This window comes from Phoenix dactylifera, chromosome 4, assembly GCF_009389715.1.
Source record: "Phoenix dactylifera cultivar Barhee BC4 chromosome 4, palm_55x_up_171113_PBpolish2nd_filt_p, whole genome shotgun sequence".
Classification (NCBI taxonomy): domain Eukaryota; kingdom Viridiplantae; phylum Streptophyta; class Magnoliopsida; order Arecales; family Arecaceae; genus Phoenix; species Phoenix dactylifera.
In genome coordinates, this window is record NC_052395.1 from 26,228,468 (window position 1) to 26,245,589 (window position 17,122).

The 17,122-nt window shown below is 40.1% G+C and overlaps 2 protein-coding genes across 2 annotated transcripts; both read right to left on the reverse strand.

Annotated features, from left to right (window-relative positions):
- Positions 1-7,254: 7,254 nt before the first annotated feature.
- Positions 7,255-8,920, reverse strand: LOC103717627 (probable membrane metalloprotease ARASP2, chloroplastic). The gene has a single exon (XM_008806088.4). It carries the CDS (start codon positions 8,793-8,795, stop codon positions 7,506-7,508), a length of 1,290 nt encoding a protein of 429 aa, XP_008804310.1. The 5' UTR covers positions 8,796-8,920; the 3' UTR covers positions 7,255-7,505.
- Positions 8,921-11,690: 2,770 nt separating this feature from the next.
- LOC103717614 (GDSL esterase/lipase At5g55050-like) lies at positions 11,691-14,875 on the reverse strand. Its single transcript, XM_008806071.3, has 5 exons — positions 14,502-14,875; positions 12,900-13,030; positions 12,566-12,802; positions 12,246-12,495; positions 11,691-12,164 (listed from the first exon to the last, which is right to left on the reverse strand). Exons 1-5 carry the CDS (start codon positions 14,755-14,757, stop codon positions 11,944-11,946), a joined length of 1,095 nt encoding a protein of 364 aa, XP_008804293.1. The 5' UTR covers positions 14,758-14,875; the 3' UTR covers positions 11,691-11,943.
- Between the last annotated feature and the right edge of the window lie 2,247 nt (positions 14,876-17,122).

Below are 17,122 nucleotides of genomic sequence, written 5' to 3' on the forward strand. Positions count from 1 at the left end.
GATCAGCAGGAGCAAATTATTTCCAAATGGATGGAACCCAACCCTACATCCGTGGCCCAGGTTTCGAGCCGGTTGAGTAGATCCAAATCCAACTAGAATAGCCTCCAAAATGACCAAAAACAATGGTCGGCATTAAATTTATATTTTATTGACGGGACTTTTCGTGTAACAAAAAATATGTTCTGATTCTCTAAAAATATTTTTAGAATAGCCGTTTGGCAAAAAAAATTCAAAAAATTATTTTAATAAAAAATTTTAAATAAATTTTTTTAAAAAATAAAAAAATCTGCATGAAAAAATTATTTTAATTTATAAAAAAATTTTTGGACCGAAATTTTTGACCCACCATAAACGTTGGACCGGATGGGTGGGTTGTCCTGGCAATGCGGAGGAGAATGGTGGTATTATCCGGTTCCGGCGGAAGCTTTGGTCGCCGGAGCGAGAGGTCCCATCAAAGACGGCTCCAGCTTTAACTGTAACAAAAAAAAAAAAAAAAAACAAATATAAAAAGAAAACGGCTCCAGCTGGATGGAGGAGTGACGGGTTTGGTTGACAGCAGACGCGGTTCGGGATTGCGTCCACTCAATGCCCGACCAAGATTTCAACGCCTTTTTTGCGAACTTTTCCTCTCCTCACATCATCTTCCGCCCTTATTTGCCATTTCATTTTTTTTCCCCATTTTTTTGAACTGAAAAATAATAAATTTTTGAATCTCTCTCTCATACTCTTACCAACCCACAAAAAAAAAAAAAAAAAAAATCTCTAGATGCAAATATCTAGGATTTGATTGTCATGAATCATCATGATATAGGAATTTATAGGAATTTTTGATCTTTATATTAAAGTTTCAAAACTGATAGCAAATCATTCACTTTCTGATAACTGCAAACTAATTAATAATATATCCAGCAGCTTACAACAAAAAATACAAAATAAAGAGAAGGCCTTATAGTCAAAGCATTCGATATTTCATGAATATTTATTTTGATAGTGGGACTAATCTTTCAAAGAATCTGTTTAAAAAAACCAGCATGACTAGATAGGTTTTTTCATTAGATTCACAAAGTAGGCAGTTTTTTTTTTTTGAATAGGCTCTTACCAATTCAATACCTTTTCAACCCAAGTCCTGTAGAGAAAAAAATCTAATTTTTTTTTAAATTTTTGTAGACCTACAAGTGCACAAATAAAATTAAGATTAAGATTAAGATGGGCCTTTAAAAATATATAGACCGGATAAATCAAGAAGCCTTATTCTTGTAGAAAATTCAACTCAAGTTCTTCTGAATTTTCTAAATATGCCTTGAGATATATTTGCATATTCGGCTAAATTATTTACCGACTATACCATACATTGGAAAGAGATTTGAGAGAAAATTTTCCATCACAACGGTGTCTGTAGAGTTTTTGAAATATTAGAATATTGGAAACTACTTTAAAGAAAGAATTCAACATCTTCAATTTCCAATGGTTTTTGATTCCTTATGTGTCTCTCTAACTTGGTTAGCACTCTCTATCTTAAAGAACCGGTCCTCAGGGTAATTGTTTCCAATAAACAGTCAGGACATCTAAATAATTTCATATTCACCCTCTATTTCTAGTTATCGATGCTAGATATCCAATTTGAATATCAGAATATGAATAGAGAGCAAACAGTTATTTTCACATTGCTAATTAATTAAGACAGGTTGATTGGCATTAGGAAATCAATTATCAAAAGATAAAAAAAATATTTCGATACATAGATATTTCTAGGAAAATATTTAAGAAATTCTACAATTGTATGTCAAAATAGAAGGGAACAAGAAAGAATCCATGTGGTTGAATTCAAGCGGGGAACATGCTTATCTAAGGCCTACATTTTTGTGTCGGCAGCGGGGCCCTATTTAGTGCATTTAAGAGCAATGCCACGGTTACTGGGAAAAATCACCAAAACACTCTGCTTCATTAAATGGGCACAATCCAAAGAGAGCAAAGAGCGACCATTTGAGTGATATATATTTGAGTTTCCTGACAATGGTACCGTGGGTCAAATGGGGAATTTTTTTTTTTTAATTTTACAACCACGGCTCACACGCAATGATTATGAATGCAGCAAAAGAAAATTGAAAAATAAAAAATTATATAAAAAGCTCAGACCATGATATGTGGTTTACTCTAATGAAATTTTTACGATGAACTGCATGGAAGGCAACCCAGTCTACAATATCGTTTATCTTCCTGTACAAATGCAATTTTTCCTTTATACCACATGTTCGATTCCGAACCCACTCAATCACCGTGGTCAAGTCTTCCTCGAGAAGGATGAGATTTGCGCTGAGTACCAGCCTCGCAAAGATAATGCCCTTCCATGCCACTCTAAACTCATGCATAGCTTGGGCGTCTCTTAAACTTAGGCATAATAATAGATACCGGTATGCGGCATGCTGCATACATTATGAGTGGCTTCATCGGTATAAAGCTGCTGCTTCGTCTCTCTAAAAAATATGCTCGGAAAGAATCATGCAGGGCAATTTTACAAAGGACTTTCTGGGTTCTGTGTCACGTAGAACAGAGATTTTACACATGATTATTAATTTAGTTCCAATTCATACTCTATGCAAGTAATATCGCAGTTAGAGGAAAAACCATGAAACAAAGTATCTATGCTAAGGAAATGCTCGATCCTAAGGTCATCCAAGCTATCCAGGTCGGCAACAAAATATAACTAGTTTTAGCCAATGCTTTCTTAAAAAGGAGATTAAGGGCATTCAATAACCATGAAAGGCTGAAAAAGGTTTGAATTGATGCATATAAACTTGTGCAAACGAAGAGAATAATGATTCTTATAAGACTCGACTGAGACGGAACACATAAAAGAAAAGGTGCTTGACGGGTAACGCCAAATAGAACATACATAAAATGATGCAGATGCATGTGTGGCCCAAGTATATCATGGTCTAAGAAGACTCAAATAAGACAGAACAAGGACAAATGGACACTCATTCCCATTTTCAGAAAACCAGAGTAAGTTTGTGGCCAGAACTTCTGAGTTCTTGGCCAACTTTGCCTGCAGCAAGTTCAACTTCTAAGGAGAGAATGGAGGAAAAAAAACAGTGAACAGAAGAAAGAATTTACCGTAGAAATTTCTGCTGGTATTATATAGGAAAACATCAAAAAAACGAAAAAGAGCAAAGAGCAAAGAGCAAAGAGCAAAGAGCAAAGCCGCCAAGGCGGTAGCTCAGTTGGAACGGAGCTCGGCTTCTAACCAAGTGGTTCCAGGTTCGAAACGCGCGGGCGTCGATTAAATGTGGGGACCGGATGCCCTTAGCCTGGACACGGGGTCTAGAAGTGCTACTGGTCGGCTGGTAGCCTTGGTGGTGCCAGGTGTGACGTACTCACACGTGGTTCTCGAGCCGGAGCCCAGAGGGGTAACCGAGCCGGGGTCACGGGTGGGGAGGGTATGAGTAATATATGGCTGGGGTCTGGTGCGCTGGGCCTATACCAAACGGCCATTCTGCCCGAATCGAACATAGTCCTGGCGGGGGCGGGGCCCGGTTGGGGTTGCTACGCGGGGTGGGCTTGTCCCTCCCCCCCTACCTCCTTTTTTTCAGCAAAAAAAAAAAAAAAAAAAAAAAAAAAAAAAAAAGAAAAGAGCAAAGAGCAAAGGTATTGGGTAAATGTGCATCAGCCTATAAGCAGCATAACGCAATCACCTTCAGAGGAAGGGAATGAGAAAAAAAGGTAGGGGGAGGGGTGTCCACAAAGAAGGCTAAAACAGCAGAACTAACATGATCATAGTTTTTCATATACCATGTATATATGCAAGGACTTCGTCTGCTCCGCTGAATAATACATTTTTAAGAAATTGTCGGGGCATAAGCAACTTACGTGTAAAATGATTAGTATACACATTCTAAGTATTGATATCGGCACGTGTACCAGACAGCTTCAAGCTAATTTACCCACAAAATTTCCCATCCTCATTGGTGGAACAAATCCTTATCCTCCATATATGGATGATTAATACATGTAATTCAATAGTCCTTTTCAAGTCACAAAACTTCCTGAATTTGAAGTAGCTATTCTGCATAAACAGCAGAATGCATTGTAATTAGCTGAACGGGCTGTTTGGATGCCAGAGACCACTATCCATGGATTACTGTTCACCATGAAATTCTTCATCAGCGAAAAGGAGAGGAGTCTCAAGATATCAGGGAACCTTCAAATGTAAAATCTCGTTTTTCCTGGATCGGATAAAAACACCTCTGAAATGGTTTTTATTATTCTTAAAAATCTTGATATTAGTAGCTAGATTGCCCACTTCTCCTACGTAATGTACCACCCGCTCTGGAAGATCATATTGAACTGATAAAATCTTCCAGCATCCAAAACAGCCCCAAAGTGTGCTATTTAGTTAACAGACAGCACTCTTCCTCAGCAAACTAACAATGATTTAAAGTTCAAAAAAGTTTAGGATGATGCCAACAGTTAGTTAGCACATGAAAGAAGAGGCTTAGTTTTTCATAGAATGCCAATCATATCAACAAACACACTCCAAAATCGGAATATGAACTTTGCAGGACAATCGAGTGGCTGAATACAATTCTGACCATTAAATGTAAGAAAAATGAATACAGTTTTACCATCAAATGCAAGAAAATTTCAACATTCAGTGTTGCATGAGGAAAACCATAGAGCAACACTAAGAAAAGGTTTCGTGGAGAAATTACTTCAGAAACCTTTGCTTTTCAGCTGCATTAGCATTCACCAAAAACATGGAACTCATCAGCAGATTGCTAACGATGTTGTGGATCAAGTTCAGCAAAACCATTATATGTCATCCACAGCAAAATACTCATGATGTAATCACTAACATAATAAAGCCAGTTCCAATTTCAATGTCTAAATAAGATATTGTGGATCATTTTCACATTCAAATGAGATGCAACAACATGCATTAAAATGTTTTCGCCTCTTCATTCAGTTTGGACAAAGCATTTATTCTTTCATTTAAGATGCAGTAGTCTGGTTTTTAAAGTACTTTTGTTTTGAGGGAACTATAGGATTTTTTCTGATTCTGACTAAAATAAAATTTATTTATTCGTAATTATGTCATGCTTGCTGCTTTCCAAGTTGTACCAGATGAAGGAAAATTACAAGCAAGAATGTAGACTATGCATGAAGAAAAGAAAACATGAATCTGAAGAAAATCATAGCAAGAACAGATCAGACTTGTTAAATGACCACTTGAACCCCTATGGAGTCATCATACTGGAAACATGCAATCAATGTCTAAATCAAACACATAAAATATCTACAAAGACTAGGAGGTGTAAAACCAAATAGACGTTCCATAAGTTTTAATTGTTGCTATCAACTCCCCCATCTCTAGTACTCAAGACTTTAATATGAATTACTCTTTCTACCACAAGCAATAATCATATGGTTTCTGGATCATGATGATTTTCCAGCAGTCAACAACTCTTGTCACTAAGTCATGGAAATGCTCTAGCAAGCCTATATGTACAGGGGTGCTCCAGTCAAATCAAACAATGGGTAATAAACAAGACAATCTTAGACAATTGCATTCTTTGAAACCAAGAGGAAAAACAATTGCAAATATTTATGATTGACAATTGCAAATATTTATGCAATCACGAATGAGGGCAAGAGCTTAACATGCCCGACATGGTACAATGTTGATATGGCAACCAAACTTTAATCACACCAGAGTATAGCAAAATGCAGTTATGAAAATTTTTGAAATTGCCGAATACTCATTATACCTGCTGGTAGGTTAACAATTCCAGGCCGCCAAAAAAATCCATTCTGTTCTCTCAAGCACTCACCTGATGTGTGGATTTATCCTTTGCCTCCTGCTTTTAACTACATGCCATGTACAGAAATAGGTCAATAAGTCCATCACCCTTCTAATAACACAACAAGGTCTCCCTAGGGCTGCTATTTTTTTCTGGGGCGCATGATATTTATAATAAAATGCAATCATGAACACTTCTCAAGTTGCTTGCATACTCCTAATCTCTGCTGATGTCTAAATAATTCCAGGCTGCAGCTGCCCTGACCCTTCATATCTCACCAAACATATTCATTTTGTTCTCTCAAGCACTCACCTAATGAGTTCATGTATCCTCTGCCTCCTGCTTATAACAAACTTCATGCCTTGTACAGAAATATGCTCACCTTCCTCCTAGTAGGACACCAAGCTCTCTCCCCAAGGTTGCTATTTCTTTTTCTGGTTTGCATGAAAATATAGTTGCCATTGCTTTAATCTCTCAGCTAGATGTATAAGTATATCTCGCCATGTTAGCAGCTTCATAAGCAAGACCTACTACCGTGCCTTTTCTCAATGCCTCCGTAAATCATTCCAACCCTTCTTGCCTTTTAATTTGACTCCTGAACAAAGATCTTTCGTCAATCAATACTAGCCATTTTTAATGCAACTCCCTCTCTACAGATTCTCCCAGTTTATGCATTTCTTACTTTCTAAAAGGTCACTTATCATCAAGGTCTGCTATCATTGTTTATGTATGCCTTAAGTTCTCTGCCAATTGTAATGCCTGTCCTAAGGGCTCTTCTGCTGATGCTCTCTCTCCTGCATCCCCTTTGTCGGATATTCGCCATCTTCCATAAATAATAAACCTATTGCCCCACCATGTTGGTATTGTTTTGGCATCAAGTGTCGCACCTAATAATTTTTCTCTTTAAGCCTTTCTCCTCTTGATAACTCAGTCCATACATGCATTAGCCCATGCCCGTCGGGAGCCTTAATATTAAGTTGAGCTAGATGACATCCTCAAAAGCACCCATATATGGTTATGGAGCTTGAGAAAGTTCTACACACTCATTCGGTAACAGTCCCCTATCAAGGAAATCATTCATTCCAATTCAAAAATTGAAGTAGAGTAACAGACAATGCTTTTGGTTTCTATGATCAATATGAAGTTTTTCTCATACCTAATTTTACTATACAAGAGTCACAATCAACATAAATTGCCCAAAAGCACTAATTAAATGATTAAATGCCCAAATGAGACCTTAACAAATCTATATAATTTATCGAGCTACATCTAGCATTTTCATTTTTCTTACTTCCTACAGACTATGCTGGTTTCAATTTTTTGGTTTAGCTACTTGATTCAAATATGTGGCTAGCACTATTGTGATGATATTGAATACACAAACCAGTAACTTATGTCTTTCAGCTTATGCGAACATCAACAGAGTCTCATAAGAAATGGATATCCAACAAGAACATTGAGCCAAAAAGCAAGTATAAAATAATTGACTTCCCTTTGCAGGTATATATGAACTTGTTTCCAGCGCTACAAAATAGTGCACTTTTTTCCTCAAGAATATTTTTTGCTAATTTACAACACATACTTTGCCTGTTCAAAGTAAAGCAAGAAAGGGAAGAAGGAAACATTTTACCCGAGAACAGCGAATCCGCTGTCTGATAACCACTGACCTTCTGATGTCTGAGTTCCCCCAGCAATCCAGAGCTCTAATCACAACATTTCCTTGATAAAGTCAAGATTCAGAGTGTCGCGAACAATGAGGAAGAGCCCGAGCATAACGACGAGCAAAATCCCAGACGACATAATCCGTTGCTCCACCTCCCGGGGAATCTTTCTTCCACCTCTAGCAGCCTCCACGAGCAGAAGAGCCAAGGAGCCGCCATCGAGCGCCGGCAACGGAAGAAGGTTAATCACGGCAAGATTAAGATTGATAATAGCCGCAAACTGAAACAGCCCGTCGGAGCTGGACCGGGCCACCTCGGCCCCGACCGCAATGATGGCCACCGGGCCCGATACCTTCCCGGCGGACTGCGAGAAATTCAAGAATGTCTGCTTCAAACCATCCAAGACAGTGGATGTCAAGCCCAGGAATTCCTTCCCGGCGAAGGTCGTAGCCTCGGCGAGGTTCCTCGGCCGGAGCTTGGAAAGCCTGAAATTGGGCGACAGCTGGACGCCGATCCGCCCGGTCCCGTCGGAGCTCTCGTCGGGGACGACATCGAACTCCAACGATCGCATTCCATCCCTCGCCACCTTGATCGCCACGTTCCTCTTCGGATTCGTCTTGACGATGTCGACCACGTCCGACACGGAGGGGGCCGGGGCGCCGTCGACGGCGAGGATGACATCGCCGGTGCGGAGGCCGTCGCGGGCGGCGGCGGAGCCGGGGCGGACTTCCGGGACGAGGACGCCAGGGAGGCCCTCCTGGACGGGGAGGCCGACGGTGAGGACCTGGGTGAAGACGATGAGGTAAGCGAAGGCGATGTTGGCGGCGACGCCGGCGGAGATGACGAGGAAGCGGTCGAGGATGGGGCGGTTCTTGAGGAGGTCGGCGTCGTCAGGGGGGATGTCGCTGACGGGGTCGTCGTCGGGGAAGCCGACGAAGCCGCCGAGGGGGAAGGCGCGGAGGGAGTACTCGACGCCGTTGGCGAAGAAGCGGGCGAGGACGGGGCCAAAGCCGATGGCGAACTTGCTGACGTGGATGCCCTGGAGCCTGGCGGCGAGGAAGTGGCCGGACTCGTGGACGAGAATGATAGCGGCCAGGACGGAGGCCGCCTCCAGGACGGACTGGGCGCCCTCGAGGCTGCCGGCGGCGATGGCCCGGGGGGCGGAGGGAGTGCGGCGGCGGCGGCGGCGGCGACGGGAGGGGTAGAGGAGGGATTGGAGGCTGGGGGGAGGGGAGTAGGAGGGTTTGAGGAGGGAGAAGGAGATGGCGGAGGGTTGGGGGCGTGGAGAGGAGGGGGCAAAAGAGAAGAACGTTGGGGTGGATGAGAGGTTTATCATCTTTGAATTGAAGTCGGATACTTTTGGAGGTGGCTCCTTCTTCTTTATCCTTTGGCTGGTTGGGTGGTGGTGGGGAGGGAGGGAAAGGGTGGCTTTGGATAATCCATAATACTACCAAGCTGCGTTCTGTGTGTGGATATCCGTGCCGTGCGTTCCGAGTATTCGTACCATACTACCGTGCCTGAGATCATGAAATGTGTGACGGAGAGGATCCAGTAGTGGAAGACTTTTCTTCATGGTCAAATGGTTAACATTGCGGCCGGTACCTTATGACGGCAGTGATAAGAAATATTTTAGTGTTTGATTTTTATTTGCTTGGAAACCGATCTGGTCTCAAAACCCAGGAGAAATGAGTCATTTAAATTTTAAACCCTACATCGAAAGGCAACACCTCTGCCACAATTGCAAACGGTTTTTGTAATCATGTAAAGTAGAAATTAGATGTGTGGAGTATGATATGTGGGTGAAACGCCTATGCATGATCGCACTCTTGAACTCTACGGTGATGAGCATCGACCCTTGCCTATATTATTCTTTCCTAAGAAAACCTTCAAGTTAGTGCTTTCGAGCATCTTACGCCCTTGTGCTACACTATGCCACTCTCACAATACCTTCATTGTTTCTTAAGAGTCCGTTTGACTTAAACATCGGAAGATCTCCAGCCAAACACTCTTCAACAAAAGGGCTTCTTTATCTTTTGCTGTTTCAGGTCGAATCCAGCATTAAAGTGAAGATCCGAGCACGGTCTCCTCTTTTCTACATCACTTCGGGAGCAACCAATATTGGAGAAATCACCATCCACACACAGTAGCCACCACATTGCCACTTTAGAGACACATTGTAATCTTCAGCCGATTTGAGCAACTGATCGTCCGAGCACTCTAGTAGCTTAGCGAGCTAGGCATCTTGGTTGAACTGATTTCCAGTGGCAACAGATCCAAATCTTCGATAAAAAATAATTTTATCATATAAGTAAGATTAAATTATTAAATCTTATTGGAACTTTCATTATTATTTATTGTTTACAAAGTTCACTCTTAGAACCTAATGAAAATAAAATAGCTTATATCTTTTGGTGAAAAAATAAAATAGTTAATATTGCAATAACCATTATTTATTATGAGTTGCATGTAGTAGTTTAATTTTCAAGAGACCTCTGATATAGAGATACCAACGTGATCGGAAACTTGGTTGGTCTGGTGTTGGGAACGTACTCATACACTAGTCATAAGCTAGCTTGGTAGGTAAATGCAATGGAGAGTAACTATATCTTTTTTATGTGTGTTTTTACATTTCTAATGATTTTAATGCCCCTAAAACTTTATAAAGACAATAGCCCTTCAAATAGTTTTCTCAAAAAAAAAAATCCCTTCAAGAAAAGATTTTGCTATATTTGTTTGAGGTCTAAGGCTCACATTCAAACGGTAGCTATCTATTTTATTTTTCGAATTTTGGAAACTTTTATTTATTTTTAAGTTCTTTCTCTTTATATTTTTGTGCTTACAAGTAAAAAAAAAAAAACTTGGAGATTCACCCTCCATCAATTTATTAGAGACAATATAAATGCAAACTTCCTTACATGGGCTGTGTCTCCGCTTCTCTACCTTATTTTCACACTTCGTCCGAAGTTTTATCTCCCTTCTTTTCTCTTATCCAAATCATGTGCAAAAACATGTGCCAAAAATTGGTTTATGAAATCCGATTTGGTGAAACATTACATGAACTTTTGACAACTTAAGGGGACATTTGGTATGGGGCGATCATCCCAAGATCAAGGATGATATGGGTGAAGGTGATGAAATTACCACATTTGGTAGCATGGCAGTGATCCCAAATCATCCCTATCCAACTTAGTGTTGAGATATTCGTTCTTGAGGTCGGAAATCCAAAATCACCCCAGAACAATGATCTTGAGCTGAAAGTTGAAGACAAAAATATTACGTTAATATATTATGCCAATATTATATATGTATTGTATTATGTTGATATTATGTATTATATTTATGATATATAATATATTTTAATATAATATTAATCATATTATTGTCATATTATTATTCAATGATAATTTTAAATTATAATATAAATATATTATTATATTTTATAGTTATATAATGAATGTATTTAATATATTACTCCTATTTAACTTATTTTCCTAATCAAAAGAATCAAAATAGTATATTGGAAGTATAAATTAAAATATTAATTTTATAATAACAATGAATATATCTTTATAGGATTAATAATTTATTGGACTGATAAATATATTTTTACGAAATACGTTAATAATAAATATATTAATATTTTGTTATAATGTATTTTATATGATTAATAAATATATATTTATGAAATATACTAGAAATAATTTTGGTATTATATGGTGAATAATCTTGGATTCTCATGAAATATCAAATATGTTACTCGTAGATATCTGGAGATCTTTAATCACTAGAGCATAGTATACCAAACATGGTGATCTTAAATCATCAAAGATTAGATTATCCTGCCAGTAACCTAAAATCACCTCGATGATGCTATTTGGGTCAACCTAAACTTTTGACAACTTTAACCTTGTCTTCTCCACGTAACATTTAACAAAGTCACATAATTGCATGTTTCAACTCTTTCTTCCTGAAGTCCCTACAAATTTATTGACGGGCATAAGCCTCAAGAAAACAACTCTTAACTTTTCTCCTAAACAATATTATGTTGTCATACAAATACAAACGCTACCATGTTTTGGGGATTGAGAAGCTGATACAGAAAATTATATACTTCATAAACACGGATTTTTTTTTCGAACGTTTCCTAAACCGTCGGCACCTCTAACCTGATCTTCTTCATGCACTATTTCCCTTCATATTGGTGACAATTTGACAAAGTCACACAATTGCATGGTCTCAAATCTTTCTTTAATTACCAAGTCACTACATATTTATAATTAACGGGCTTAAGCCCTGATAAAACCACCGTTCACTTTTCATTCTCAATACTATGATACATACAAATGTTTGCGTCTGTTTTTTTTTTTTTTCTATTTCTTTTTGGGAGATTGTGAAGCTGGTTCAGGCAAAACAGTGCTTCTTCTACATCTCCCTGCTCTGCGTAGTTGAGGGTCTTCGACCTCAAACACCCAAACAGCCGCAGCTCAGAGGGCACTCAGCTGCCTTATATTGATTGGGTACACTAAGGGCTGCGTTCCATCAAAAGCAGTACTTAGAAGCAATCCGGCAGTGGTCTCCGTAGGATGGTAGAAATCCCAAAAGATGTGGTCCTTTCTATTGGAGCAGTAGGTAGAAATTGGAATGCAAGCAATCTTGGCATTCAAATCACCCAAACCACAGCATGCAGCCTTGACTTCAGAAAATCCTATCACCAGAGAGCAGAAAGGGTCAGAGTTGTTAAGGATTTACCACAGGCCAGACAAGAAGCTTGCATAAGCTCTCATACCATAAGCGGCTGGCTTCTGAATGTATTCGAGCAACGCACTGGAGGTATCGAAGAAAGAGTAGCTCATGTCACCAAGCTGTGACTTCAGTTCCTGCAGCAGAGCAGCAACACCTCGGTCGTACAAAACTGACAGGTAATCTGCTTCCACGTTGCAGTCTTTCGTCTTGTTCTGATGCCTTAGCGATGGGCAGCAACCGACAGGCCCTGTGCCTATGAACGCAAGCTTACGAGCACCAAGGTTGTAGATTCTCTGCGACAAGGAGTAACATAAATTAATCGAACTAGGCTCTGCGAACTGTCTGCGTTATGAACTACGATACCTTTAATTGGCCTCGCAGCGACGAAATCAAGGAGTCGACGAATTGTTGAGGAGTGCTCTTGAGGTTTTTGCTGGAACTGGACTTGACGTAATTTAGCAAATCGTTGCTTCCAATGATGAAGACAAAGATAGACTTGGATAGGTGTTCTTGAGCTGGAGCACTCCCTAGCTGCTGCACCAGAGCTCCATATACAGTGGAGTAGTAGTCTATCTGTTTGTTGAATGTTAGACATTGGCCCTGAGACAAAGATTTCGTTCGTTTGAGCAAGTGATCAGCATCGAACAGTTTAGTTATCAGACTGGAATGGATGTTCTGTTTCTATATCAAAGCTTACGGAGTTCGTGGAGTCCAGGATTCCGGCGCCTCCAGAGGCAAAGCTGACGCCATGCAAAAACGCATCGGTTCTGTTGGAGCTGGAGGGTATGGAGAGGTAAGGTGGGGAGGTTGGTACGCCAAGCTTCTCAGCTGCCACATGAAAGATGCAAATTAGAATGGAACGCAGTAATGGAGCTCATAGAAGCTTGAATAGAAACTTCTTTGGACCGAGAAGTTTATGTTACGATTATTTTTGCTGGCCTGTCTTCTTCTTCTTCTTCTTCTTTATCTCTTTTGTGCTTACTTTATAGACGGGGAGAGATCTGTTGGTTAGAATTGTCAATGGGCTAGGCCTTGTCAGAAAAACATCCAATAACCCCGACACTTTGACTCGATCTAGTAAAAATCCAACCGTGTCTTCCTTCACCTTGACTTGAGCTGTCCTTCTTGTTTCCATATAGAAGCGTGGGCTGAATCAAATAGAGGATATATGACTTCTTTGACCTTGGGTTAGAAAGTTATGTACTTCTTCAATAAATGCAACCATTTATCTCCGTTGAGTCAGAGCTGTAGGACATCCTGTAACTTGTTGAACATGCATGGTTGGGTTACATCAAGTCATAAATTCCTGACTTCTGAGCCATCTATCTGACAATAATTATAGTTCTGCCCGGTGCCTAAATCCAGGGGGAAGGGTGCAATTGGGTTAGGTTTTTAAGTAAATAAGTTAATGTTACGAAACCAGATGAGGATATTGAGTAAATATATGTTACTACTGCAATTTGATAGGCCTACATTTGATGTGTTACCCCAGCTTGAAACAGAGGGTTAAGAGAGGTCAGGTTTAAAAACTGCTTCCCAGCAAGTCATCCACACTTGAGTTGGTTCATTGGTTCAAGTAGATTTGGCTCCTACCAATTTCTAAATAGTGAAGGATTTTTTGAGTATACACCTTTTAGTTATGCAAGTATATTTCATAAAGTTGCTATTTGTATGTATATTTTTATAAATTATGATTCAAGTATACTGATCTATCAGTTAGGTGAGTGGGCCACTAAATTATCTAAAAATAGAAAAATATTATGACATGGTACCGAAATACGCGATCAAAACCTCCTATCTAGTGAATCACAACACTCCTCTGGGACCATTTGGCATCAAGAACAAATTAGGTAACTATGCTGAACTCCTTGAGCCGGGTTCCACCCAAATAACCTACTTACATGCTCCAAATCTTGTGGCACGAAAAGATCCAACAGCTGTCACACAAAATGCTCCGGACCTGACCCAAATTTTTTTTAGTTCCACAAGCATGCGTCGATATATTAATTATTAGATAGTCAAAAAAAGGTTAATAATACAAATTTGTTATAGTTCCACAAGTATACATCGATATATTATTTAGGTAGTTAAAAAAAGATTAATAGCACAACTGATGATATAGAAACTTGCTTTGATAGATTTTTTTTTTTATAGATTTTTTGAATATTTTATTTCCTGATTCGAGCTGAATGTATTTTTATTAGATCATAGATTGGTTTAATAAATTCAGTTTTATATTAAAAAAAATCATGAGCAGTTCAGCGATCAAATAATGAGGGGAACTGGAGGAGGTCCGTACCAAGGAAGTCAGCCGAGTTCTTGCCGTTGCTGAACCGGCCGGTGGCCTTGCGGCCGGGATAGTCGATGCCGTTGTGGGGGAAGTTGGCCTTGAGAAGAGTCTCCAGATGGTTGTTGTTCCCTACGTCCGCCAGCGAGTCCCCGAACACATACATCGCTGGAACCATTCCCTCCCCGGAACCCATCAAATGGAACCACCACCACCCCAAGAATAAGACACAGGACCCCACCCCACGAGAATAAAATAGAGAAGCCATTGAAGACGAATAAAGTGAGTTAGGAGAGCCAATAGAAAGAAGGACAGAAGGGAATTCTTGAGGGTCTGGTGGCTTTGCGTTTTAAGGACTGTGAGAGAAGAAGGTGGGAGGAAGAGTGGGGTTATATAGAAGATAAAAGAGACCTGATGCACCGAAGAAAGCGTACGTACATGGCTGCGTACGTAGCGGGGCAGCGAGGCCCCATATTAAACGCGGCGAGGGTGGGTCCCTCCCTCTGCTTCCATTTCTGATTTCCAGTTCTGCATTCACACTTCGTTGTATAAGAACGGGAGGTGTGGGGAAGGAAATGGACAATCCAACTCCATACTTAGTCGGTCGTAGACGCTTCTCTATTTTTGGGAAATACAAGAAAAAATAAATCCACAGACTAAACTCATATCCTAATAATTAATGCATAGAAAACTTCTACCCAGAATAATGATAGGGGAAGTTAATGACGGATCCTTCCGTGGATCAGATTCCAAAACGAAAAAAATCTCGTTCAAACACTTTTTTTAATCCGGTCGATCTGAGGAAGGCTTTTTAGTAGTCAGTCCATGGAGGGACCAATTGGGGTGTTGATAGTGCGTAGAAAATGACTTGGGGCACTACTAATGTTGCACCATGGCCATGCGACACGTACCCGAGTCCAGCAAAGCTCTAGCCAATCCGGTCTATGGGCCTCATCTTATGTGGTGGCGCCGAAGGTGTCGGAGAAGATAGATAATGATATGAAGGTGTGAAAGGAGGACCCGTTGGTGGCGTGATTTAAGTGGAAATTTGTGTGAGAGAGGCATGCTTTTCTCATCTATGGGCTGGTTTTTTTTTTTTTTTTTTTTTTTTTTTTTTTTTTTTTTTTTTTTTTTGCTACAACAAAAGCTCACACTCGATAGGTATGAATATGATCAACAAGACCAAAAAATAAAAGACGACATAAGGGCACAGGTACTGATTGGTGGCTGTGTTTTTTTTTGTGTAAGTGGGATCTGATGCGGGGTTCAAAGTGTAAACGCAGCGTCCGCATTGAGAGGTCTAAAGGTATCACTTTCAGCTTTATTATTGCGGAAATATTGGAGTCTGAGAAAGTGAAGGGATTCTTCTGGGTTCTTCCAGCTTTATACGAGATTATGAAGGGATTATATCTTTTTTTTTTTGTTATTTTATGGAGAAAAGAATTGGTCGCTAAGAACCAATCCGCATTTGTTCGATTATATTTTATTTTTATGGAAGTACTTTTGAGAGCTTACCGCGAGGGTCTCAACCGAGACCCAAAAGAAGAATGAAAGAATCGTTGTCCCTGTTGGCTCATGTGATCCCCATGCCTCCGAGCACGTTGATTAGTTCTAGCAAGAGAGCATCCTGTTCTCATAATGAAAGTACGGTAAAAGGTCGAAGACCGGAAATGGAGATCTTTATGGAAAGGGTGATTCTAATGGTGAAACTTGTACTCCGTGGATTACGAGTAAATCTGATGTCGCGCACCTTTTCTATTAGATATCTGGAGGATTGCGGCCTCTCTCACTGTGTTTGAAACTAAGCATGTCTACAGAGAGGAGGCAAGCAATGCAGCAGATTAGGTCAATTCTCGTGTGGCTGAACACTTCGAGGCAATGCACTGGGAATCTAACTCTCCCGTTTCTGGATAACTTCAGGATATTTTGTATTTTGATTTGGGTGGTTGTATTTATTCTAGAGCCGATCAGGAATTATTATCTTGAAAAAAAAGGGACCTCAACTCAATTTGATGGAAAAAATAAAAAGTAGGGAGAAAAAAAACAAGTTTAAACAATTATACAAAGGAACTCCGCCGCCCATGGGGTGCTCGTGCTTCCTCACATATTGTCCATCTCTATAGAAATTTTGACATATTAGGCTCTTTTTCAACCCCATCCAAGACATATTAGGCTCCTTAGTGCAAGTGGGCAGCTCCATGCATGCAGAAAACAAGCACATTCTCCTTGAATTCCAAGAGAAAGGTAAGAAGATGTCTCCATCTTCTTCATATTCGTACTCTGCTATTATGACAACTTGCTCAGAGCGTCAACCCATGGTGTCTAATCCCCTGTCCGTTCTCTCTACATCTTTGATATAGCCATCAGAGTTGGGAGAAAGCTCTCTCTGATAGCTCTCATCGTGGCGGTTCTTGGAAGATCTGATCTTAAATAAGACTCGAAACCAGTGAAGGGGACGGGCAGATGTAGCCGAGAGCGAATGCACTGGCAAAGGTTGAATTCCCACGGTGCAAATTGCAAATTCTTTGAACAAGAAGGAACAGTCCGTCTCCACTATGATCCTGCTACAATTTACTAGCTCAAACTTTCAAAAACGAAGATGAGGGACAAGATATATCTCACTGAATTCATCT

What these genes read in the sequence shown, in the direction of transcription:
- LOC103717627 (XM_008806088.4), bottom strand. Translation starts at nt 8,795, where the DNA reads ATGATAAACCTCTCATCCACCCCAACGTTCTTCTCTTTTGCCCCCTCC.
- LOC103717614 (XM_008806071.3), bottom strand. Translation starts at nt 14,757, where the DNA reads ATGGCTTCTCTATTTTATTCTCGTGGGGTGGGGTCCTGTGTCTTATTC. An exon ending in TCCTGGACTCCACGAACTCC is followed by an intron (nt 12,803 to 12,899) that starts GTAAGCTTTGAT and finishes TCTTTGTCTCAG; the next exon opens with GGCCAATGTCTAACATTCAA. An exon ending in CGCTGCGAGGCCAATTAAAG is followed by an intron (nt 12,496 to 12,565) that starts GTATCGTAGTTC and finishes TCCTTGTCGCAG; the next exon opens with AGAATCTACAACCTTGGTGC.